This window comes from Pelodiscus sinensis, chromosome 4, assembly GCF_049634645.1.
Source record: "Pelodiscus sinensis isolate JC-2024 chromosome 4, ASM4963464v1, whole genome shotgun sequence".
In the NCBI taxonomy this organism is placed as follows: Eukaryota; Metazoa; Chordata; order Testudines; family Trionychidae; genus Pelodiscus; species Pelodiscus sinensis.
The window spans coordinates 58,651,299-58,677,970 of NC_134714.1; the positions used below are offsets into that span (position 1 = coordinate 58,651,299).

The window sequence follows — 26,672 nt, forward strand, 5'->3', positions numbered from 1 at the left end:
TCATTATGATATATTTACAATATTGTTTCCAGACTTAAAATAAACCCTTTTACTATTAAAAACTGTTACTGTTCATAATTTTACTCAATACTGAGTATCATTTTTTATAATTCTAGTTTCTAACATCTATTTTTCAATTTTTTTACACAATATAGTTTTAAACAGTGGAGGAGGCTAATTGCCTGAAGAGTGGCTAATTGCAAAGAAAAATGCTGTGCGTTGAAACAATTCTGTAAAAGAAAATGCAGCTAAGTCACATTGTATCAAAGCAAGATGGCAACTCTGAGTACATTGTTTAAAAGGATGACAAATATAAAAATACCTTACCCTTAATCTGAAGGTTCTTTTTACCTGCTATGTTTGTAACTAACATCTACTCACATTCGACTTTAAGGCTGACTTTTCTAAACTTTTCTTCTCAGATATAACACACATAGGACAGTATATATAAAAAACTCCAAACAAAACAACTGCACACTGCACATACAATTCTTCCTCTGAGGAGAGGGAGAATAAACCACACTTGAAAGGTGTTAGTCATATTGCTTGATGAATTACTGAAAGCTGCTTAGATGAAATGTTATAAAAGCAATAAGCAGACTTATATAGAATAGAATTTGTCTAGAATTAGTATAATTGTCAGATTAGTGAAAAAAATGTTACCTATTTTTCCTGCTTGCTTATTTTGTGCATTGAATACCACTTTGTCAGAGTCACTGTTTCCCCATTGTATATAGTTAGTCTTTCTATTGTCTGTGTTTGTCTTTACATAGCAACAAGGGAGAGAATACTTCTGTTTATAAAAAACTTAAGTTTAAAACCTCAAAAACTGGCAGAAGAACTCAAGCCAGGTACATAAATGGAACTAACTTTATTTTATTTTCAAATCTGACTGTATTTCAAAATGACAGAGTCCTATAATTTAAATACAGTACTTTAAATGTTGACTGTCATCTTTAAGGCAGTGATGAATGAGAATTTATTTTGAGATCTCCTAAATTCTATGGATATCCTAAAAAAAAGGGAGGGGGAATCTTCAAACAAACAAAATTAAATACATAGAAAGGTTGCTTACTCCTCTAATCACAGTAATGGGAGTTGTATGTCCACCTGGTGGTGAATATATAAAAGAGTTAAAAGCTCAAGTTGCTTCTAAGATAACAAAAGCACAAACCAACCCTCTATCCCAAAGAACATTTAACCAATAGTAACAACCTCTACCCCTGTTTCCTCAAAAGCTTATTCTTAAAGAATACTCACAGACTCAACCTGCCTCCATCTTCACTTTATTCCTCATATATACATCTATTAAGGGAGCTAATGAGACGGTATGGACTTTAATGCTAACACTTCACAGATCACATAGCTCTGCAACTCTTTTGTTGCAAACACAGATAGTATGTCACCCAACTGGGTGGCTGAACAGAATAAACACATTAGTAAATAGATGAAACTAAATTGTGGCAAGGCAGAAGTGGTGCTGGAAAGAATTTTTTTTTCACGTAATTACCAAAACTGTCATACCACACTAACTTGAGGGCATTTTCACACCACTACCAGCTCTCAAACTGGTATGCCAGCCTGGGTCCTCTACTACTCTTCAACTCCCAACCAGTGTCAGTATCGCAGCAGAAGTGTCTTGTTTGCTATTTCTTATTTGTTGCTTTTTCAACCGTACAGCTCAAAATGTTTTACTGCAAAGTGTTATCTCCATTTCATTGAGCGGAAACTAAAACACTGAGGCTATGTCTAGACTGCAGGCTTCTTGCACAAGAAGCTTTTATCAGAAGAGATCTTCCACAAAAATTTCTTGCATAAGAGCGCATCCCACACTGCAAAAGCGCATCGAAAAAGCGATGCGCTTTTACAAAAGAGTGTCCAGGCTGCATGGACGCTCTCTTGAAAGTAAGCTCTGATTGCTATGCACAGAATGGCCACCAGGGTACCTGTGCTTTTTCCTCTTTCTCTTTTTGTGCAAAAAGCCTTTCTTCCCTGTCCACACACACCTTTCTGTGAAAGAGCTCTTTCGCAAAAAGGTGCTCTTCCTCAGAGAATGAGGAAAACCCATGTTGGAAAAAACCCTCTGTTCTTTCGATTATTTTGCGCAAAAATGTGCTTGAGGTGTGGACGCTCTGCAAGTTTTTTCGGAAAAACTCTGTAGCATAGACATAGTCTGAGTGACAAAGTTCCTTATTCACTAAATGAGTCACTGACACAGCCAAGAACAGAACCCAAGTCTCTTTGCTCCCAGTCTATGCCCAGTCCACTGGCTTGAATTATTTAGGCCATGTTCACACTAGGGAAATATTTCAAAATTACTAAATTCAACTTAACTCCTGATTTAACAAATTCGAACTAGCATGTTCACACTATGGGGAAGCTTTGAAATTAGTCCAAGGCAGGCTCCTTTAATGTGAACATGCTACCTCAGAATTAGAGCCTTAGGAAGCACTGGGGAGTAATTAGTTCAAATTAGTCTGGGAAGTAATGAAGCTCATCATCTAATAAACCATCTTGTTAGTCTTTAAAGTGCTACATTGTCCTGCATTCTGGGAAGTAACTATTTCGAAATCATGGCACTGGAGCATCCACACTACCATTATTTCAAAATAACTATTTTGGAATTAGTGTTACTCCTGATGAAAAGCAGGAGTACAGATTTTGAATTCCAAGGCCCATTATTTTGAAATAACAAGCTTGCTAGTGTGGACGCTCTGCTTATAAATTCAACTGTGGCGGAGGAGTGGGGGGAGGGGAGAAGGACATGTTATTTGGAAATAAAGTCCTAGTGTAGACCAGGGCTTAGAGACTAACAAATTTGTTAGGTCATGCGCTTTCGTGATAAAATCCAGTTCATCAGAAGATTGGAGTGGAAATTAAGCTATTGTCTATTCAGGGGTAAGATAAATACAAATGAATTAACTTAATGCATCTGCTTTGACTGAAACCATTGTTTCTCACACACTATGCCACCTAAACATTATTTGTAAGAATGAAACCCAGCACAAATCATATCAACATTATTCATATCCAGTTCAGAGTTATGTAACAATCTAGTAAAAATGAACACATTTTCTTTTCATGTGACTATCTAGTGCATCACTGTAAATTGTACCATTAAAATAAAAGAGCCTTCAACAGGCATACAAAACTAGTTTAAAACTTAAATTATTAAAATTGGAAGGATTAGTTTATTATCAGTAAATATCAATAAACCACTATTTTTCTGTATGAGCACAGTAAAATCAATAACTAATATTTCTAGTAATAATGCCTGAAATGTACAGCTACACAAAATAAGAAAAAATGCTGTCTGAAAACTTCTTAGAGTTGATTTAAGATTATTTACTTTGTATATTATGACAGTTTGTGCTTTAATGGTTATAAAGTTTTAACTTTTTTGAATCTCATTGTCTTCTGTCATTAAATATTGTCTGACAAATTTTCCTTGAACTGTGAAAATTTAAATTGATAAAAGTAAAAAAATGCTTAAAGCAAGCATCTGTTTTCCACCAAAATTATAAAAAAAAAATTAATTCTGCCACACATAAATATAATGACGTATGCTACAAGTTGATGTCTTGTGTCTATAATATTGCTTTTTATTTTTAAGAAAATGAAATGTAGGAAGCTATTTAATTTTTAAATATATTTGGAAAATAAAAAAAACAGAGAAGACATTTTAGCTGAAAGACAGATTTATGTGCTTCACTCGCAGCCAAAAAAAAAAAAAAAAAAAGATTACGAATCATGAACACGTGAGGAATTCTTTGATATTTTGGGATAACCAATGCTTTACCCAGTGTGCTTTCTTCTTGTTATGCTTATATGAAGCATGCTTTTGGGGGGGGGGGGGGGACCAATAAACCATGTTTATTGAGAATACAAAGTAAAAAGCACTATGCATTTATACACACACACACACACACACACACAGTCCTGCCAATGTTGTTATAGTTACCAGTCTGTTGCTTTCATCAGACTAGTGACTACTTATGCTGAGCATGAGGGAGGAGCTGAGCTCTCTTGGGTCTGGACCAATGATCCAGGTCTTGGCAGGATGGAACCCAAGAAACCCAATGCAAAACACCATCATTTATAAGAATCCTTTTTCATGAAAATCTATGGATTCATTATGTTGTAATCAGTTACTTTGCAAAATATATTTATATGGAGATTTTTTTCATTGTTTAATATCAGTCTGATGATCGCTTTTCTGGGTGTTGCCCTGCCCTTGTTTTGATGGGATTTGTTATTTTCACATGTTGGGACTGTTTGCTCTAACTTAAGGGTCACCAGTCTGCTCCTCATCTGTCACCAAATACTATGGGCACATTTGATAGTTCCTTTGTACCCCTCCCCCAAGTCTCTAGCTTTTCCTTTGACCATCTGGATGCTGTGCTGGCCTTCAGACTAATTGCTTTCCAAATACATTCTGCACTCACACAAACAAAAATTACACAGTTACATTTATAAAAACAGATTTCGCACAAAATAACTAAGATTAAAGCAACTATTACTATTTCAAATTCTTCCATAATACAAAAAAATTCTTGCACTCTTAAATTAAAACAAAAACACAACTAAAAATAAAATGGTAACCATAGTGAGTCACAAGGCCCCTTTCTGGTCTGTTCCTGCCCTAACATTAGTAACAAACAAACACAGCCTGTCTAATGCACCTTTACAATCAAGTGTAAAGGTCCCAATCAGGGTTGGGGTTTCTTTGTCCTAAAAACTGTACTAACAAATCTTGAGGAAATCCCATAAGCAAAAAGCTTAAAGTGTATAAGTATTCTAAAAAGTGTATGAGTATTTAGGACTTGATCCATCTGCCATGAAACCCAATAGAAAGCCTCTCCATTGGCTTCAGTGGGAGCTGGAAGCTCAAAATTAAGGATAAAAATCACATTTAAAAACATTACTGAATTGCACTGGCAATTCTACAGATAACCAAAGCAATTAATCCTCCCCATTTGCACTGTTTACCTTGTGCATATTTCCAAGCTTGGACAGTAAAACTAAATCGTTGCTTCTCATCAGAATTACTTTGTAGTTCTCAAATATCAGAATGCTGTTTTCTTATCTAACTGATGCCCTCATCCCTTCTGGAAATAGGAACACGTTAGTGATAAATAAAGTGACTTCTCAGCACTATATCTCATCCAACAGAGGTTTGTTTCAGCACCTTACAGTCAGAATAAACAATTTGTATGCTTAGGCAGTATTAGCAAGCCAAAACTACTCAAATCAGATAAAATCTACCAGAAAAGTAATAAGAAATAGCTTACATCTTCTTTCTAGGATGAGGCCAAATATCATGGTATTTCAAAGTATATTTCAATTTCAGGGAGGTGACTGTGCAGCAAGAAAATTTAGACTACTCCCAATAGTTGGTCTCATTTTATTAACAGAAAAGTTAAGAAGCTGGTTTCAATGTTCTTGAAACTAATCTTCAAAATATGCACTTGTTTCTTTAATGGCATTTGTATTTATAGCAAAATGTTGCTTTCCCATAATTTAGCTTAATGAAAATTGTGTTTTGAAAATGATTCTTTCAAAATATTTAATATTCACTTCTACTCAATCTGCCAATGGCATTGTAGCTCTTTGCAGTGCATGCTGATAGCTGCTGAGTCTGATGCACGAGTGACAGTCCCGTCCACAGGCAGGGCATACCCACACACTAAGCAATGCTCTGAATCCAAGCAGCACGCTCTGGATGCTCATCACAGAGCTCAATCCAGTCTGCCTCATAATGCCTTGCTCCAGCTACAAAGCCAACCACAGCAGTACTCTGCACTCTTTTCTGAATCACTTCTACTAATTACAAACAGATGTGTATGATTTCTGCAGGTCTTTTATCTACTCTCCAAACATTATTATCGAACCTATATGACAAACACTTTATGTCTCTTGGCAAGATCTGTAATGCTTTCATTGCAAGTCCAATGTCTATAACTACAGAACCAATATTGCCCAGGATCCTAGGTTCACTGCTTGTTGACTTGCTGATAGCCATGCATGTTCTTTGCATTTCCATGCTTCTCTGCACTCTTTTGCCTGGACAGAACATCAGACTTCCACGTTCACATTAGGAAATATATCTTGAAATGTCATTTCTGCAGTTTTGCATTTGCACTTCTTAAATGGCAGAATTGATCAGGTCCATCAACCCTTTTGTCTTGTGGTTGATTTCAGAATGGAGTTTTGAGATTCACTTCTTCCCCCTGCTACATTGGTGACAATTTGTTTGTTTATTTGGTTTTATAAACTAGAGTAGTAGCCCCTGCTTAAGGGATGTCAGTCTTAAATTTAATTGCCCCTTGGATGATACAAAATAATCATATTTTAGTTGGTTATTCAATAACTGACATACAGATTCTACATGCTATTATTGCCTGGCAAAGGAACCATAGCGTCCACTGTAATGGATTAAGATTCAGAGAGCTGCAATTCCTCGGCTGAAATTTTCACTAACACACTTCCACAGATAGCTTACAAAAACACTGAAATCGGCTATTCAAGCTAAAAGAGAAAATGATTTTAATATCAAAAGCTAGAAACTTCACAGGCAGTGGAAGTTTATATAGATGCACAGCAGATGAAGCACTTGCTCCTCCTCTTTATTATAAATTATGTATTTAGCCCACACTTGAAGTTTGCCATCTCATGGAGTTACAGTCTGGGTGAACAAAAGCACTACAACTAAGATGGCTGCCCAAGTGCTCTGACTCCATTTTCAGCAAGCTGGAAGTCAAGAGTGGGAACAGAAGGTGCTAGGAAACCCCTTCTGAAGCCAAGAGAGAGACAATTCTGTACAAGGTGATCTGGACAAGTGCTCCACCGTACTAATTGCATGCAATAATTGCACAGCCCTCAACAAGTTAACAGGGGACAGCCTAACTCCAACTATTGATGATGACAAACACCTGTGACAGAAAAAGGATAAGACTTAAGCTGTAGTAGATAGGATATCTTTATATCACAGTAGCACTAAAATCGGGTCAGGACCTGTCCAAATTCATAGTTCCTTGGACCAAGACCAAAGAGCACACAGTCTAAAATGACAATGAGACAAAGAATAGAAATAAAGAGATACAGAGAAAGAAGTCCCCATGGTGATAAAACAAGAAAAGTCTACTAACTATATATATAGTTTATAAAACCAAATAAATGATTGAATCAGGTCATTTCTTATCAAAGAAGCACACCTTAGGGAGGGATTTAAATGAAGTCAGGACATAGGCTTTGAAAATCAGCACAAAAAGGATCTTGTAGGTTCAGGGAGTGCCATGGAAGGAACACCAGGAACAGTTGTACAAAAATGCAGATGATGATGTTGTGGAATGAAGAAGATGAAGTGACACAAGAATAGGGAATTGAGTGGGGCCTTAATCATGATGGAGTGGAGGAAGAAGAGGAGATAGTTGGACTGAAAGAAGTGGATGATGCAGTCATTATAAAAGTCAAAGAAAATGAGCTAAGTACTGCATGTTGCACAGATAAGGAGGCTGAGATGTAAGTGTTGGGGAAGACACTACTATAAACAAATAGAAAAGTTTTGATAAGAATTTAAGAAAAGGCAAGATTACAGCTAAAGTGAGAGGGATTAATACAATGAAAATTATAGTGATAATGTCAAAGACATTGGTAACTTTAAGAATATATTTTATAAAGGTAATGTAGTTCACGGATCTTTGGCTATGTCTATACTGCAGTGCTATTTCAGGATACCAGATTTTGAAATATAACAGGCTCACTATTCCATCGTCCCTGTAAACCTCATTCCACGAGGAGTAAGGGACATTCTGGAGGAGTGGGTTATTTTGAAAATGGGCACTGTGTAGTCAGCACCAAATTATGAAATAAGCTATTTCAAAATAAGATGGAAATAAGATACTCAATTTGTGTAGATCAAATTGCATATCTTATTTCTACATATGGTGCAGTGTAGACACACTCTTTGGCACCAAATCAAATATTATTTTAGATCTTGATGCTCAATTATCTTCATTAACAGGATTTCTAAATGTCTTCTTGCTAATCAATACAAACATGTTGAAAAATGTTAGATGTCTTTATAAGATTGCCCAGTGAAATGTTTAGAAATCTTTACTTAAAAATAATTAAAATTACCACAGTATTCTTTATATAAAGAATGATAAACATTGTCAATACCTCAGCATAAGAACATAAGAATGGCCCTACTGGGTCATACCAAAGGCCCATCTAGCCCAGTAGCCTGTCTGCCGACAGTGGCCATCGCCAGGTGCCCCAGAGGGGGTGAACCGAAGACAATGATCAAGCGATTTGTCTTGTGCCATCCATCTTCAGCCTCTGACAAACAGAGGCCAGGGACACCATTCCTACCCCCTGGCTAAAAGTCTTTTATGGACCTAACCTCCATGAATTTATCTAGCTTCTCTTTAAACTCTGTTATAGTTCTAGCCTTCACAGCCTCCTCTGGCAAGCAGTTCCACAGGTTGACTATGCGCGGTGTGAAGAAGAACTTTCGCTTATTAGTTTTAAACTTACTACCCATTAATTTAATGTGGTATCCTCTAGTCCTTATATTATGGGAACTAATGAATAACTTTTCTTTATTCACCGTCTCTACACCACTCATGATTTTATATACCTCTATCATATTCCCCCTCAGTCTCCTCTTTTCCAAACTGAAAAGTCCCAGTCGCTTTAGCCTCTCCTCATATGGGACCTATTTCAAGCCCCTAATCATTTTAGTTGCCCTTTTCTGAACATTTTCCAAGGCCAAAATATCTTTTTTGAGGTGAGGAGACCACATCTGTACACAGTACTCAAGATGAGGGCATACCATAGTTTTATACAGGGGCAGTAAGATATTCTGTGTCTTATTTTCTATCCCTTTCTTAATAATTCGTAACATTCTATTTGCCTTTTTGACTGCTACAGCTCACTGTGTGGACGTTTTCAGAGAACTATCCACGATAACTCCAAGATCTGTTTCCTGATTTGTCGTAGCCAAATTAGCCCCCATCATACTATAGTTGGGGTTATTTTTTCCAACGTGCATTACTTTACACTTACCCACATTAAACTTCATTTGCCATTTTGTTGCCCAATCACTTGTGAGATCTTTTTGAAGTTCTTCACAGTCTGCTTCTGTCTTGATTATCTTGAACAGTTCAGTATCATCCTCAAACTTTACTACCTCACTGCTTGCCCCTTTCTCTAGCAAATGTGCATATTTGAAAAGACAATATGGAAAAGATTTATTTTATGGCAGCCACTACTGTTAGGCATAATATAGAAAATCTAATATTTGAAAACAAAGGTTTGTCTGACAAATGGTCATCTCAGATACCAGCAGAAAGTAATCAATACAGCTTTAATTTAAGTGGTATGCTACATTCTCACAGACTCTGCCTCTTCAATTTTAATAGCTACAAGTGGTTACACTGCAGCTGATTGATAGCAATCATATTTTACTCTCACTCGCACAATCTCCTCCCCCAAACCAGGTAAGATTTCCTGAAAGGCAATAATTTTAAATAAGACCAAATCTCAAGACTTTGATGGTGATGTTGATGATTCTTTTGGTAGTATAGTAGGAAACAAGTTGATAATTTGTTTGTTCCAGGAAAGACCACTTATTCTTTGGATCATCTCACAGTGTCAACATTTGTATTAAATAAAAGCATATGGTCACAATGACATTCCAAGACACCTTATTTGGTGTCTTCATGAACTGAGGCTATTGTGTGACTATAAAACCTCAGCTTACCAAGGCAATAATAACAATCTACTTTGCAGCTTCATGCCAATTCATGTAAATCATGCTTTCATCTGTTTAAATACAAGAATCCTTGAGTGATGAAAATAGTTATAACTGTCACAAACAGTTTGAAGTATTAAAGTAATTCTGCTGCTGGCATATAAAACTTTGTTCCACATCTAAACACAAACTTTGTAAATTCTGAAATATCATTTCTGGGAAGGATAAAAAGTTATAAGCAAATATCATCATTGCAAGGAAGCATGACATATTTTTCATGTTTGACAATGGACATAAATATCCTCCCACACTATTTAATGTGCAAACTTCACATGTGCAGCAGAGCTAATAAAACATCTCAGTGAAAACAAATGAAAGGGGTGGATGGAGGAGAGTTACGATCAGTTTGAATGGCAAAAGCAAAGCTTTGAAGTTGAAAAGTCATCATCATACTTGTATGATCTATTCACAAAATGCAGAATCATATCTGATATACAGACTCAATAGTTCAGATCCATAGAGGATGGTGTCAGGGATAATTGGCTGTCTTTACAGAGAAATGTCTTTGAGCTGAAGAAGATGTTTCAGGATCATAGAAGGTACTTAGAAAATCAAGGAGAATTCTAAACAATTATTAGTTCTTTTACCCATAATATTACTACTATGCTATAATTTACATATTACATTTAAATGTAATAACTAAAATGCTATCATCATCATCATCATGAATACATCATCTGTTTTTTCTTTCAAGATGAAACAGAAATATTTATTGAAAATGTGCACGTGCAGATCGATGGACATTGCTACTCTGAAAAAAGTTTCAGCTCCAGGAATATAGCAGGGATTATCACTCAAGGAAGAAGTCATAGTTATCATCCTATTACCAACACAAAGGGGCAAAGGGGAAGAATGAAATACTACAGAAGTATAGTACCCATGAATTACTCCAGATCAAAAACAGAAAGAAATAGGTTCACTGGAAGCAGTATAGCAAGGTGACTGGCTTTGAGAATAAGACAGAAGCAGGGCACCTTTGACAGACTGGTCCAACCCCCTAGCTAAATGATTATTCAGGCATGGCAAGGAGATACAACTTGCTCCCAATAAGGGAGTTTGGTTGGAACGAGTAAGTTCAGGTACAGAAAGGCAAAGGGAATAATAGAGACTGAGGCTACGTCTACACCGCTGCTTTTTATCGGAAAAAAGTACGCAAATTGCGTTCCGCAGTTTGCTTAACTTTTTCTGACAGTTTTTTCGGAAGAGGCTTTTCTGAAAACACTGGGCCAAATTTCAGAAAAACCTCCTCTTTCGGAAGAGCCCTTCTTCCTCGTGGAATGAGGAAGACAGGGCTTCTGAAAGAGCATGTCTGTTCTTCCGCAAAAAATGTTGACAGAGCAGATGTGTTCCCTGGATGCGGCGGAGTTTTTCCAAGATACTTCTGGTATCCCGGAAAAACTCCATAGTCTAGACATAGCCTGAGAGCACTCAGTATGAGAAAAGTATGAGAAAAGAAAGAACAGGAAGGATACGTCTGTGGAAGGACTTGAAGTGGGAAATTAGGCCACTGTGGGAGATGCCAAGGGAGAGGACAGAGGGAGACAGCTAGAGGAAGCTGATTGAGGGTACATGCAAAAATCTCCCATGGTAGACAATCTGAGAACCTGGGTTTACACTCATATTTGTTCTACGATGCTAAAAATAGCCATTTTGATATTCCTGTGTGCATTGGAGTTTGGGCTCTTAAGTTTAAGAATAGGTTTCTAAGCCTAGTCAGGAACATTTAGACAACCATTTTTAGTGCCATCCTGTGAATACAAGTCTCTAGATCTGGGCTCTGACATCTGCTCCTGTGTGTGGGTTTTTTTTTGTTTTGGGGTTTTTTTTTTTTTTTTTTTTTTTTAAGTGTAGACTTATTCTGAGAACCAGTAAGTCAACTAGGAAGCTGGAAGAAGTTGTTGGAGTGAACCTATAGAAGCAGCTGTTGTAAACAGCTGAGTTAATGGCGCAAACTTGGAGGCATCCTGGGTTAATAATGAAGCAAACTATGAGGCCAGGATCACCACAACTTAAAGAAACACTGTATTAAATAAAAGTGACCCCGAGAGAGGAAATATTCTTTGAAATAATTTGTTAAAATGTATTCTTTACTGGAAATGGACACAGGGAATCTACAAGGCTACACCAGTCCACAAGAGGTGGCTTGAGATATGTTTCTAAAATACACATACAATTTAATGAGGGAATGATGAAGGTAGCTTCAATTTTGGAAGCGGGAATAAGGGAAAGGAGCGCTAACACTAGCCTTTTATCTGTAAGAATTCAAATATATAGTCTTAAAAAAGAACTGTTCTGTAACCCTACTAATGTTGGAATACTATAGGTCTGGTCTTACGATAAAAGTGAAGCTCTTTAGGGCTAATATTTTAAGAGACAAAGACCATATGTTTGATTTGTGCTTACATAGCGCTTTGAAAATGTAAGGTGCTATCAAACTATTCATCGTTAAAATGTACCCAATGTTGAATAACTATTTGAATAAGGGCGTGTCTACACGGCACTTACTTTTTGTAAGTGCACAAAATTCCTACACAATTTCCCTCAATTTACTAGAGCTGCTTATGCGTATTATACACAAACAACTCTGGTAAAACAGAAGCAATTTAACTTTTGGGTCTCTCAAAATGTATAACATGTGCTATTCATTATTATATTATGGCATTAAATGTTAGTACATGAAAATATTAAAATTACCTTATGCTGGCTCTCTGGTATTTCATATTCCCTGTTTCCCTTTATATTAACTCATTCTAATCCCTTTTCTTCTACTTTATGTGGCATTATTTTTCCTCTACCATTTTCATTGTTCTGTCCTTCGGTCTAAATTTTCTGTAACCTTCCACCACAACCTCTTCTTTTTTTCTTCATGCAAATTCTCTCTTTTTTCTCTCCTTGACTCCCTTCTGACACATGGACAGAAACTGACACTGAATCAGCCTTCATCTACACACCAAGGCATTGCCAGCTCATGTGTAACATCAATACCCTCACAACACAAACCTGCTAAGTACCACTGCAATGGATTTTTCTCCATCTTTGATTTAATTTTAAACATACTTTTTCAAATTTTCATCACCGATTAAGGACTTTTGCTATGTACAGCAAACAACATTTAAAGTCTCCCTTATTGAAACTGCCATCACTTAACAGCTGTGACACAATGATGACCACCCAATGCATTCACTCATATTGGTTCCCTTTTAGTCTTCCAATCTCTCACTCTAGAATGTTTCCCCCCGTTCACATGCTAGCACCTCCTTCCAGTCATCTCATACTCATACTGGTAACCTCACACTCACACTCTGAGCTTCTCAGCTAACCTAACCACTACCCTTGTGCCAGGTGAGATTTATGCACCATTTGTACCATCTTGAGAAGAGAGGCAAAAAGACATTGAGACCATCTTCCTCCTCACGCCTCTTATCAGGGATTAATGGTAAGATTATTAATGCTAATATGTTTTTAAAATGCCTCAGTACCTAACTCCTATTGAAATCAATTGATTTTAAGGAGAGTTAGATGTCTAGGTGGTTTTGAATATCCCACTACACACCTGCTTGCATCTTTAGGCACTTACATAGCTTTAATCACATCCTAAATTCCCTTCCTCCACAAACATTCTTCCCAGGGGCACCAGGTGTGAATGGAGCAGAGCATTCCAATCTGGGCTTCACTTTCCATATGTAGCACTACAGCAGACAGAATGAGGAGTGTGTGGAGTGTGTGGATTAAGGCTTCCACTTTGCATCAGCCCTGCAGCCCATTTAAGGGAGTACTGTATCGATCAAATGTCCAGCCATCCGCTACAGAGCAAATGAAAACTATTAAGAAAAAAATGACTAAATTGTAGAGCTATGTGCATAACTGATTTTCCAGTTGACTGGCAGTTCTAAAACATCAAACAATTTTCACATCGTGTTGTTGCAAAATGAAAGTTTTTCAGGTTGTCAAATTAAACATTTTGTTCAATTTGACTTACTGGTTTCAGTTCTGAGCTTTTCAAAAATACTCAAGAGATAGTGAGACAAAAGTCATTCTGAATGAAAACTATAAATGTGTTTTGAAAATGTCAACGCAAACCATTTTGTTATTTTAGAATTTTTAATTTTTGTGAATGTTTTCCTTCAGATTGGGAGAATTTTGAGAAAATGCAAAATGAATTCACAAAATGTCTCAGTCAACTCAAACGGCAATTTTCAGAAAAAAAAATTGTAACCAGCTCTCCTAAAGAGTAAAAAACCAAATCTCTTACAATTTTTCACAGGGGGTGGTAATTTTTTCTGAAAATATGCTATTGGTTGATAGCAACTATGTAGGTCAACAGGTCCATCTATCTAGCCACCATTCTGTCCCATTACCAGAGCATCTTCTTTAACACATTTATTCTCACAAAGCCCATTAGATGGGGGAGTGTGTGGCAGAGCAGAGAATTAAACTGAAGTCTCCTGAATAGAAAGCTAGTGCCCTAACCACCATTACACCATCCTTCCTCTTAAAGTAGTATAGATTCCAAGGCCAGAAAGCTCATTTAGTTTGCGGTGGGCAATAATTTTTTATGGAGGGGGTGCAGTGTCTGGAATGGAAGTTGGGTGCAGAAGGGAGCTCCGGGTAGGGGGCTGGGGGACAGGAGAGGGTGTGGGGTCTAAGAGGGAGTTTGGGTGAATGAGGGAGTTGTGACCTGGGAATGAGGATTGGTGTGCCAGGACCTAAGCAGCTCTCAGCCAGCAGCACTCCCAGGCTAAATCTACCCTACAGAGTTTTTTTGGAAAAATGGCTGTTTTTCTGGAAAAACTTCATTTGCATCCACACTTTGAAAAAAAATTGCAGACCGATCACTTAGCCAAGTCTTAATGCGTGTCATATTGTTTTAAAAACCTAGAATGATATAAATAAAAAATTCATGTGATACCAAATCAAAGCTTAATAGAAGTCTAAATATAGTACATCAACACTATTACCTTTACCAAACTTGTAGTCTAATCACTGAAAGCTATCAAGTTAGTTTGACAGGATCTATTTTTCATAAGCCCATATTGATTAGCCTCCTTTAATTCTTTATTAACTGAGTTCTGTATAAACTATTCCATTATCTTGATCAGGAACAACGTCAAACTGACAGGCATATAATTGCTTGGCTCAGCCATTTACAGTTTTTAATACCGGCACAGCATTAGCATTTTTCCAGTCTTCTGGAACTTCCCCAGCATTATAAGACTTATTGAAAATCAACATCAGCGGTAAAGCATGATTCACAGCCAGCTCTTTTAAAACTCTAGGATGTTTTTTAAATCAGCAGGCACGTTATGTTGGCCTGCTGATTGAAAAATGTGTAACTTTAGTAGATGCTATTTAACAGCCTCCTGAGACACTAGTGGAATGGAAAGAATGTTATCATAATCATCTCAACACACAATCCATTCTTCCCCAAATGCAAAACAGAAATATTTATGTAATTCTTCTTCCTTTTGCACATCTTCATTGACAATTCTACCATTTCTATTTAGTAATGGATCAACAGCATTGTTAGGATTTTTGTTCCCAATATACATAATAAACTATTACTTATTGCCTATAACTCTGCTGGCCATAGATTTTGCTTGTATCCTTTTTCTTCTCCTATCAAATCTTTGCAATTCCTAGCCTCTGATTGATATTAATTTTTATAAACGTCCCCTTTCTTCCATTTGTTGTGTTTTTTATGGATGTCTTCACTTTCCCTCAAAAGCAGGTGGGAATTTTAATTAACATGACCTTCTTCCTCAGTTGTGGCTTTTTGGGCATCTAGTAAAAAGTGTTCTTAAACAGTTCCAAATTATCATTCATAATAGTAATTATGAATAATTTCTTCCCCTCAGATAATTTGGCTCACAGTTCTTTTTAGCTTTGTTGAAACTGACCCTTTAAAGGCACCAAACATATATATTATTGGTCTGGACATGAATCTGTTTGGAAATTTATAAATGTGACAAAGTCATTGATCACCTGAACCTAAACTAAGATTAGTTTTTAGTTCTGTGATCAGTTCCTCTTCATCTGTCCATTAGATTGTACAAAAGCAGTGCAGACTTTTGAGACCATAGTGTATAACAGACCTTTTCCCAGACAGGTCTCCTTTCCACTAACTATAATTTGCAAACTCTATTGTGCTCTAACATGAGAAGGTATACTCTCTGATCTTTCTGTAAACCAAATTATTTCCTTTAATAGCAAATTATTAATCCTCATGTAGCTTTCTCTGCTGAAAAATGTAAAATGAGTTATGTTTGCCCATTGATGACTGGTGGCAATCCATATCTGCTGACTTACTGTAGAAGATACCTCATGTCCTGTAATTTGGTTTGGATCCAAGATTAAATCTCTAGTGTTACACAACTTGTGCTAAAGTACTGAAGCCTAGAACACCTGCAATGCATGGTCTGTCCCCACATGTGAATCGCTTCTCACATCTCTATTGTCTGGCTATAAATCTATACATAAATGGTATAAACATCATTGGTAGTAATTTCAAAACAGCTAGAATTAACAGCATACTGGCTAGAACTGTATTAAATGTTCCCAATATAACTTGCTGCCATGCAAAGCTCACCTTTTTGAGATTTTGTTACAAACTTGAATCTGAGATGTGGTTTAGCCCTTCAGAACCAGCTGTGCGAACTAATGGTAAGAATCTTACCAGTACCAGTTTGCCAAGTATAACTCATGTCTTGCCTTACTGCATATGAGCAGGGAAGCATCCAGTAGTAGAGAATAGAGGCAGGGAGGCAGAATAACTAGAGAAGGCAATGACAGCAGAAGGTGGTGGTGGGAGATAGTAAGAGCTCAAGACTCCTCTAGCAAGATTCAGTTCTCTAGCCAGTACTAATTTTCATCAAGTCACATTTGAAGAAGAGAGTCCCATTGCCTTCATACACAGAGAAGTCTGCCAACTGGGGTATGAGATGACTCAGGGGGTCAGCAATGGAATATGAAGTCTTTTATTTCTTGGTCACTGGTTCAAATTAGACTCAGATTGATAGCACCTAAAAGTTGTTACTGTCTGACAGCTGTTTGCAGGCCTGTATGAAATGAGTGATTTAAATCTCAGTATCCTTAATGAACAAGCATCCTGTTCACTTATCAAGCCTCAGCAAAGACACCTGGACCAAATGAACATATTGGTTTTCAGTTTCTGGTTGCAGCAACTTGGAATGAGACTTCTAAAATTAGTTAAGAGAATTAGTAATTTGGTTAGAACATTCCATCAAATATGTATAATAAAAAAATGAAAAGCATTTGTTGATTTTAGCCTAATACCAAACAGACAATGCAAGTAATGATGAGGGTAACAGTATATACCGGCTGCTGTAATTTTTACTGCTGCCACAAATTTAGATCAAGCCGGAATGACGCCATGATTAAAATGCTTGTTGCCAGTCTTCTCCACTCTTCCCACCATGGGTAACACTGCTGGTAACAGGGGTGGGAAATATTAAAGAAAAAGAAACCCCCACAATCAAGGAGATGTCCAGAAAGAAATAAAGTGATAAAACAACCAAAAAAATTAATTTGTAGTGCATTACCAGGATCAGTCAAGATTTCTAGAAAGCTCAGTCAAACTTGCAAATAAAAAGCTACAGTAGGAGAGAACACGAAGGCAGTAACTTTATAAAAAGTGTAAAAGTTAACCACAAGTATTATATAAAAGAATGAGTTTTTCTTCACTTCTGCTTGCTGCTGGGTAGGAATTTAGTTACCACAGAATGAAAGTTGGATTAAAATCTATTTAAGGGATAGTAAATAAACAGTAGAAAAATTACTAACAACTACTAGGAAAAGAGATTAATAGCATGGTGACCTAGTGATCAACATCAGAGCTGGTACAATTTGTTATGTATGTATATGAGACAGCAATTCATATAATATTTAGTATAAAGTTGAGGAAAATAGTCAAGTAAATATGGCAGCAGAACTGGAGCCAGGAGGCCAGGGTACCACAAGCTTACTATGTTAACTTAGGCAAGTCACTTATTCTCTGTGGCTCTGTCTACTCTGCAGGGTTTTTGTGCAAGAAGATTTTTGCGCAAGAGATCTTCCGAAAAACTCCTTGCACAAAAGTGCGTCCACACCTCAAAAGCGCATCACAAAAGCAATGTGCTTTTGTGCAAGAGAGTGACCATGTTGCATGAATACTCTTGCGTAAGAAAGCTCTGATTGCCATTCACAGAATGGCCATCAGAGCACTTGTGCTTTTTCTGATAGGCTTTTTTTGTGCAAGAAACTCCTGTGGAGCGTCCACACATGCCTTTTTGTGCAAGAGCTGTAGAGCAAAAAGGACTTATTCCTTGGGAGGAGAGGAATAACTCTACTGGCAAAAGCCCTCTATCCTATAAATTTACTGTATTTTTTTTTGTGCAAAAATGTGCTTGAGGTGTGGACGCTCTGCCGGTTTTTGCACAAAAACACTTGTTTTTACGCAAAAACCTTGTAGTGTAGACATAGCTAGTGCCTGAGATGTGTCCCAGCACCACAGTAAGAAAGAAAAGATGTAAGGAATGAGGTATAAATACTCCCCCTCAAGCAAACATATAGCAACATGTGCATATATGATCAAAAAAATTCCAAAACAAAACCCAGTCAATTCCACACACTTCTTCTCATGGGCAAGTAGGTGAGAACAAATGTGACAGATGTTTAGTTGGGAGCTTAACACAGCACTGGAAGGTGCTCAGTGTGGTAGCAGAACCTACAGAGAAAAGATTAGAACTAGACAGAGACAAATGGTTACACAGTCCGTAAAACACTTGTATACCATGCGAGGATACAAGTCCAAGAACTTTGATATTATTATAGTTATCAAGAGTCTTGAATAAGAAGTAAATACATAGGTTTCAAAATTTGCAGAAAACATTAATATTAGAATTAGTTAATAATAGCACTTTAGAAAGACAACATGATAGCAGTTCAAACTCTGTAAAGTCACGTGTAGACAGAGCGCCATTCTCTTCCCAGTCCTTTTGCTTCTCCTATTTATTTCGAGTTTTCATATCCCTCTACTCATAACTCCGGTCATCTGAAGAAGTGGGCTGTGCCCACGAAAGCTCATGATACCATCTACATGTTTTGTTATTCTATAAATTGCTAACAGTCCATTTGTTGTTTTTTTCTTTAATTTAGTGGTCACTCTAACAGGTTCTGAGTTAGGGACTAACCTAACTAGGAAAAGTTCTAGCCATCGAAGTGGACAGCTCAACAAGAATGTTTATTCAGGGTACAAGTGTAAGTTATTTTAAGATGGGGAGAGAGGATTATATGGAAAATATTGTGATGCCATTTTGTAAAATGATGACATATCCTTACTTATTACCTTACATTCTATGTATAACTACAGACCGCACAAACTCAAAAAAATCTGAAAAAGGAACAGTACAAAGAAACTGAAATGGGGTCATCTATATGAGGTGAGATAAGAATGACTATAACTATTTAGAAGCTTCAGGGGGTAGCTGAATTAATCTGTACAGGATAAACTTAAAAATCAGCAAATGGTCCGGTAGCACTTTATAGACTAACAAAACATGTAGATGGTATCATGAGCTTTTGTAGGCACAGCCCACTTCTTTAGATTCACTCCAGTCATCTGAAGAAGTGGACTGTGCCCACAAAAGCTCATAATACCATCAACATGTGTTGTTATTAGTCTATAAAGTTCTATCAGACCATTTCTTGTTTTTAAGTTTATAACTATTTAGGCAAAAAAGACAAATATACCTAAATAGGTTATGGTGGATGCCAGTCAAGTGTTGTATTAAAACACAAACACAAACACAAACACAAACACAAACACAAACCCCACAACCAAGAAAGCATGCAAAATTAAAAGCCAATACACTCTGTTAATAAATAAAATATTGTTTACAAAGCATATAATTAGCTCACAGAACTCACTATCACAGGACACTATTGAAGCAAACATTTGACTTTTTAAAAGTTAAGACACATATGGAAATAAGAATGTATTCTTCATTTACATCAGTTGGGATGAAATTAAAAAAACGCAAATTCCAAGTACCGATTAGCTGATGTTAGGAATCAAATTTTATACAGAATAGACTATTGCACAATTATATGCACGTGAGGTTTTTCCTAAAAAGCATCAGGCCATGGCTACTGTTGAGGACAGGATAAAGGACAATATGAGCCTTTGAGCTGCTTCAGTATGGCAGTTCCTATGGCTCTAAGAATCAAGTAATCTACAAAAAACACCAATACAATGATCTTTAAAAGAAGTAGTTGATTTTTAAATGCTGATTGGGAAATGCTAGCAATTAAGGTTTATTTACTTTTGTATACGTGGGTTGTGGAAATAAAGCTGGTTAATCCCAAACGGAGTGAAGCATAGGCTTAAAGGAAGGCAAGATAAAACAGCATGTGGGAGAATGTTAGTGTTAATGTGCACATATACAGCACACTATCTCACTCCCAGCACTTACTACAAAAGCTGTAAATACAAACTGTCAGTTAAATTAGATTAAAAGACCACCTACAGCAGCCATACCTGTGGATTCCTACTTTTACAGGGTCTCTGCTAACTTTATGGGATACTTAAATACACATTACATTTTCTGGAAAAATATCATTAAGAACTTGTTAGAATCTGTGATAAGAAACTTGTAGCCTAAGAGCCGCACAAATTTAAGATTCAAAACTCAAATTAGATAAAGCACAATAACTTTGTGAAAGAGACCTGTTACCCTCAGAAATATCAGATGTATTTAACAGTACAGTTTAAGAAGCGCTGTTGTTCAAAAACTGTTTTTACATAGGGAATTATATTATTTTAGCTTCATAAAGTAAAACTATTTAAAAATTTCCAGATGTTAGGAGGATGTTTATCCTGAAATAGCTATCCTGCATCGTCACAGAAAGACTGTTATTTCAGGCTCACTATTCTTACCTTCCTTAAACCTCATTCTACGAGGAGAAAGGGATATTTCAGAATAGTGCTTTATTTCAAAATTTGGAGCTGTTGATGAAATAACTATTTCGAAACAGCATCAAAATCAGATACGCAATTTGCATAGCTGAAATTTTGAGTTATGGTGCAGTTCAGAGAATGTCTACACAGCAGTGTTATTTTGGAATAACTGACATTATTCTGAAATAACATAGTTCACGTCTATGCTACAAACAGATATTTCTACATGATATCAAAATAACGTTGAGCTGGAGGACTTCTTACTCTGACTCCTGTAACCCTCATTTTACAAGAAGTAAGAGAAATCAAAGGAAGAGTGCTCTAACTCGGACTTCCTGCTCTGTAGACAGTGCCAAAAGCTGAAATAAGCTACACAATTGACGTAGCTTTAGCATTGCTGTGCAGACGTTCCCTTAGAGGAACAGACTTATTTCAAGGGTAAAAACTACTTCATCAGTTTTTTAGCCGTGAAAGCTTGTTCCCAAATAAATCTGTGATGCTTTTCATCCTGGTCAACATTGAGGAGTTACTTTGAAATAACCCACCACCCATTTTATTTTGAAATAATAAGCGGATCGTCCACACTACCAAACCCGTTGTTTTGAAATAATGGGCTGATTATTTTAAAAAACTGCATTCCTGATTTCCTCAAGGACTAACACTAATTTCAAAACAGTTATTTCAAAACAGAGTTAGTGTGGTTGCTCTGGTGCTATTATTTCAAAATAACTACTCCCCAGAGTAATTAGAAGTAATTATTCTCCAGTGCTTCCCGGGGCTCTAAGTCAAGGTAGCATATCCATGATAATGGAGCCTGACTCAGACCAATTTTGAGGCTTCCCTATAGTATAGACATACTATTTCAAGTTTGTTATTTCTAGAGTTATTAAATCAATTTTAGTTATTTCAAAATTGTTTTCTAGTGTAGACATGCCCTTAAGGTTTTACAAGATTCCTAGCTGTTTTTGCAGATATAGACTAACACAGCTACCCCTCTGTGTTAGCAACCTCATGCCTGTTTCAATCATCACAGTTTAGGTAAATATGAGTCCTCTCAGGAATCAAGTGAGTCATAGTTTATGTGACTTCTCAGATATTAAATGTTAAATTGCTTCAGACTTTGTGAGTGATATTGCTCATTTGGGAATACTAACTTCCTTGTATAGTCACCAACTGGTTCTGATTACTTTGAGGAGTGTCTCATATAACTGCTGTGACATGCTGTGACAATACCAGATTATGGGTTCCTAACTGTGTGATGCATGATACACAAATATGTAGTAAAAAGTAGAGCTTTTTACAACTTCAAGAGAATAATCATGGAAACTCCCCTCAAATGAAGCTTCTTGTAATAACAAGATTTTTTTATGCTGTGGAACTATTACAAATACATTTCCTGGTATTCTAGATTCACCACTCCAAAAGTTTGTGTTTTAATCAGTTACACTGCATAGGAATAAATCAGCTTTTAATTTTCTGCAGGGAATACCCTCTTTCATGAGGATTAGCTATTACTGTCTACTGAGCAAATGTTTTTGTTTAATTTCTTATACAGTGCACTTTCTGCAAATATATCACATGTAATAATATCATCTGGATTTTGTGTGGCTGCCTCAGCATGCTCCCTCCTGCCCAACTCTCTTTCCTAGAGTAGCATGATAAGACCTGACCTTAACATCCTGTTGCAGATTATCTTATCTCCCTTTTCTCTCTCCAGGACTGTATCCATCAGTTGTTAGAGCCTTATACACCCCACCGAACCAGGAGGATCCTCCTTTTTTAATCTCAACAATGACGATAAACAAGAAATTTGTGCTCCTTGTATTCTTCTCATTGAAGAATGAAGTGGTATGGCCAAAGTGTTCAACTCAGTCTGTATAACCAATATAATATATATATTCATTACTGTTCATTAGCAAATGGAGGTTTATGAGAGTGAAACTTTAGAAATGTCCAATCCTCCTACACCTACTGATAAGGTAGCCAAAACTGGCCGTTACCTGGGTGTAACTAGAAAATGGCTGTCTTTGAGTACTCTCCATAGATAGGCATAAAATTATCTTATTCCCCATAGAGAAAACTATACAAAGAATTAGCTCCTTTTAAGATTCTTATAAACATCAAGGAAGGGTTGCCGGAACAATTTTTATAGAGGGGATGCTGAGGGCCATTGAACCAAACTATAAACTCTCTATATAATGGAAACCACTTTGAGCTGAGGGGCACAGCAGCACTTCTAGCTCCAGCACCTATGCATCAAGATACGTGGATCTTTGTCTGCAGCACTTAAAAGGTCAAGCATTTGTTTTTCTCTTCCACTTGCACTATTTTCTGGATTGTGTTCTGAGATGTACAGCCAGTTTTGCCTCTCTCCTCTGGTGATGACAACTTCACTGGGATGGATTTCAAATCTTAATTGGTCTTGGTGCTACTCTGCCAGAAGAGTCTCCAATGGGAAGCTCATTTAACCTCTTCCTCCAGCAGCAGATGCTGCTCTCCATCTCTGCTATTAGCCACATTAACTCCTGCTTTTCCTTCAAGCAGCACATCTCATCTTGCTCCTGCATACACTCTTTTATCTGGGCCTGCAGACAGCGGAGCTCTTTGATGGCTTCCTCTCACCTTTTATGGACAGCTGGCCTTCCAGAACTGGTTCTCCAGGCCATCTCCAAATTCCCTACCAGCTACAAGCTCAGGGAGCTGCACTCTTTGCTCTGCCTTCCCTCAATGCCCTGGCCAAGAACAGAGGATTTGCCTCATCCCCTTGGGCTACCACATTAGTGTGGCTGCTCTTCTCCACATATCAGAAAGATTCTTCTCTGTGTTCGCTTTCTCCTTTTGTTTCTTCACAACATTGGAGATGCTTTGCATTGGAGACCCTTTCAAATAACTTGGCTCTTTCCCAACCCTTGCAGCTTTGCTGGACCCAGCAAGGTTTTACCACTGAATGTAGAGCTTACCTAAAATGACAGATTTTGATGCCAGGAGTCAGGCTTGGCCTACACTAAGAACCTACATTGGTGTTGCTACATCTTGGTTATGTGAAAAATCCGTATCTTTGAGAGATACAGCGATAGTGACCTAACCCACAGTGTAGACAGTGGTAGGTTGACCAAAGAATTCTTCCATTGACCTAACTACTACTTCTCAGGGAGTTCAATTACATATGCTAACAAGAAAACCTCTCCAGTTGGTATAGGCAGCGTCTACACAGAAGCACAGCAGAGCTGTAAGAACCTGCAGAGCTAGAACCTGGGACTATGGGGGTTCTGTTCTGCTGTTGCTGCTGCCTCACTATGGGATGTTTAGGATGGGCTCCCATGAGGACCTTGTAAGGGTGGGTTTGTCAAAAAGTGCCACCTCACAGCACCTGAGTGGCAGCCCCTGACAGCTCAATGATGATAAGTTGTCAATGGAGTCTGCCTATGTGTGTCTGCTCCAGACCCTGCTTGCAGTAGAACCTAGTCTCTAACTTCTAACTTGTTTGCCCCTGACTTTGCTCTTCAATCAGTGTCTGTAATCGAGTGCCTGACCTTGATCTCCTGTTAAACTGATCCTACCCATCACCTGATGCCTGACTCTCAGTTTGCCCACTTGGACTTTCAGATCTGGGTATCTGACGTTGCTTAACTCCCGACTTCTGCTCCAACCATTAGGTATGACTGCCCTCGTCCCAGGTGTGACAGGCACAGCTACAATCTGTTGTATAATTATTAGTGTGGACAAACTCCCATACTTTAAGTGTCTCAGCTGCAAAACGAGGGTCTACCAAGATCTCCCGCTACTGATTCCATGCCAGAGGGTTATTTCCCTTAAGGACTGTCAGACATCTTAGTTACATGGACTTAGCTTTTAATCTTGAATCTCTGACTTAACATGAATACAAGATTAACATATTTTTCATGGACTGGAAGATTTAGACTCAATTTATTAAGTAACAGTGTATCCTAAACCCCTGTTTTATTGCACCTAATTAATTTAATGATGCAAAAAACACTCAAAAGATTGCTAGTGAGACTATAGTAGCTTTTACCAATCAGTGGCAATTATTGCAGTGTAATTATCTGTGTAATTATTGGCACCTAAGACCCATAACTGATACTATTTAGTTTCCAATGTGCAGCATTGGTTATTTGAGGCAACATATATACAGCAAAATCTGTAAAAATACTAATTATATGAACAAAGAAGTTTAAAAAATATGTGCTTGCCTTTCTGAAAAAACTCTTCTAATTTATCCTTGAAGGGCTGTAGATGATGTTCTGAAGATTCTTCACAAACGATTTTCATCTGCTTTTCATGGGCTATAAATAAAAGTGCAGCATTAGATACTCTGAAATGGAATATTTAATTGGCAACTCAAACAAAACTATTACTTCCGTAATTATATATCTAATCATATACCATTCAAACTTTATCAAGCAGTGTATATTTCATACTGCATCTGCCCTGCTGAATCTAATAACTGCATTAAAATTAAAAGTAGACATCCAGAGTTGTTGAAGAACTAGACAACCTTTTTCAAAACATAGGTCATATGCAGTAGAATTCAGCTTCTGTAATGACTGCTTATAAAACATTTCAGGAATCAAATCCCACAATCCTCTTCTTGAGGATCTTGTTATGACCAGAAAAAAAATTGACTTTAGATTAGATTTTAATACATGCTAGCTAGCCATCATCTAAGCTCAACCACTTTTCCTAGCAGAGGTTCAGGGTCAGCCATTTATTTAACTAGAATTTAGTAGGTCAAGTTATAGCTTTGGTAGAAGCAAAGTGAATTTTGACTTACTTATGATGTGTCCATAGCCTAGTTTACCAGCTAATTTAGGTCTTGATTCCATCTCATTTCCTACAGAACCCAAGCTAACTGTTACAGAATTTAGGCATTGTCCTAGCTTGGAAGTCTTATTATATTTCTCAGAATTCTGAAGTTCTTGATTATATTAGAGGTAAAACGAGACTGCCAGAACCCAACACTTGAAAATTTTGCAATCACCCATTAAAACAGGGCAAGCAGGAAATTGTTTTCCTTTTCTCACCTCTAAAAATATGTAGTTTCCATGTGTTAAATTTGTATGGAAATTTACTTCATAACTAAGCCAAAGGATTACAGTTTTATTGCATAAAACATATACACATTTAAATGGCAAGACAGCCAGCTTTGTTCTGGTTAATAATTCAGTTTATTCTAGTACATTTGTTATCTGCTCCCCCCCAAATGTGGAGGAGGGAAGGAAGAGTGTGTAATTCTGTTAATAGAAGTCACACATTTGAGATTTTCAGAAGTCAGAAGAAGGTTGAGAATACATGTATACATTTTATTATACAACCAATAGTAGAGCATATAGTACATATGGATCACCAGGACGGCCTTTACAAAGAAACGACTCAAACGATTTGTTTGAATTTTTATTGACACCCCACCCATGACAGTCCATGTTAAAAAGAAAATTCTAGCATGGCCAGAAATCTCTCTTCTTTATATATGTTGCTGCAAAAATATATTAAAAAAGATATCTGCTTCCTTTTAAAAGTTTTGTATGCCAAACATTTTTCCATAGCTCAGCTATATAACAGTAAAATATGAATTTATCAAAAAATCATCTATACTTGGGAAGGTCCTATATAAACCACAGTATTCATTTTTATGATGTGCTTTATACATTTATTTTTAACAACAAATATCGCAACTTGTGGCATGCAGAAGAAATCCTGGGAACTTCAGTCCCACTGAAGCTAATGAGAATTTGCTTATACACATTTACTTGTTAATACTGGGGCTTTAATATGTTCATAACATATCTTATTAAATAAAGATTCTTCTTGTCTGCCCATCTACATGCATGCAGAAATCTATTGAATGAAACTTATTCACACACAAAATGTTACAACTTATAT

At 37.0% G+C, this 26,672-nt stretch overlaps 1 protein-coding gene across 5 annotated transcripts in view; it reads right to left on the reverse strand.

Moving 5' to 3' along the window:
• FMN1 (formin 1) overlaps window positions 1-26,672 on the reverse strand; it is a 382,661-nt gene that overhangs the window by 45,983 nt on the left and 310,006 nt on the right. For all 5 annotated transcript variants that reach the window (XM_025189464.2, XM_075927043.1, XM_075927044.1 and 2 more), the window contains one exon: window positions 24,983-25,075. In XM_025189464.2, coding sequence (XP_025045249.2) covers window positions 24,983-25,075 — 93 coding nt within the window. The remainder of the gene's footprint in view (window positions 1-24,982; window positions 25,076-26,672) is intronic.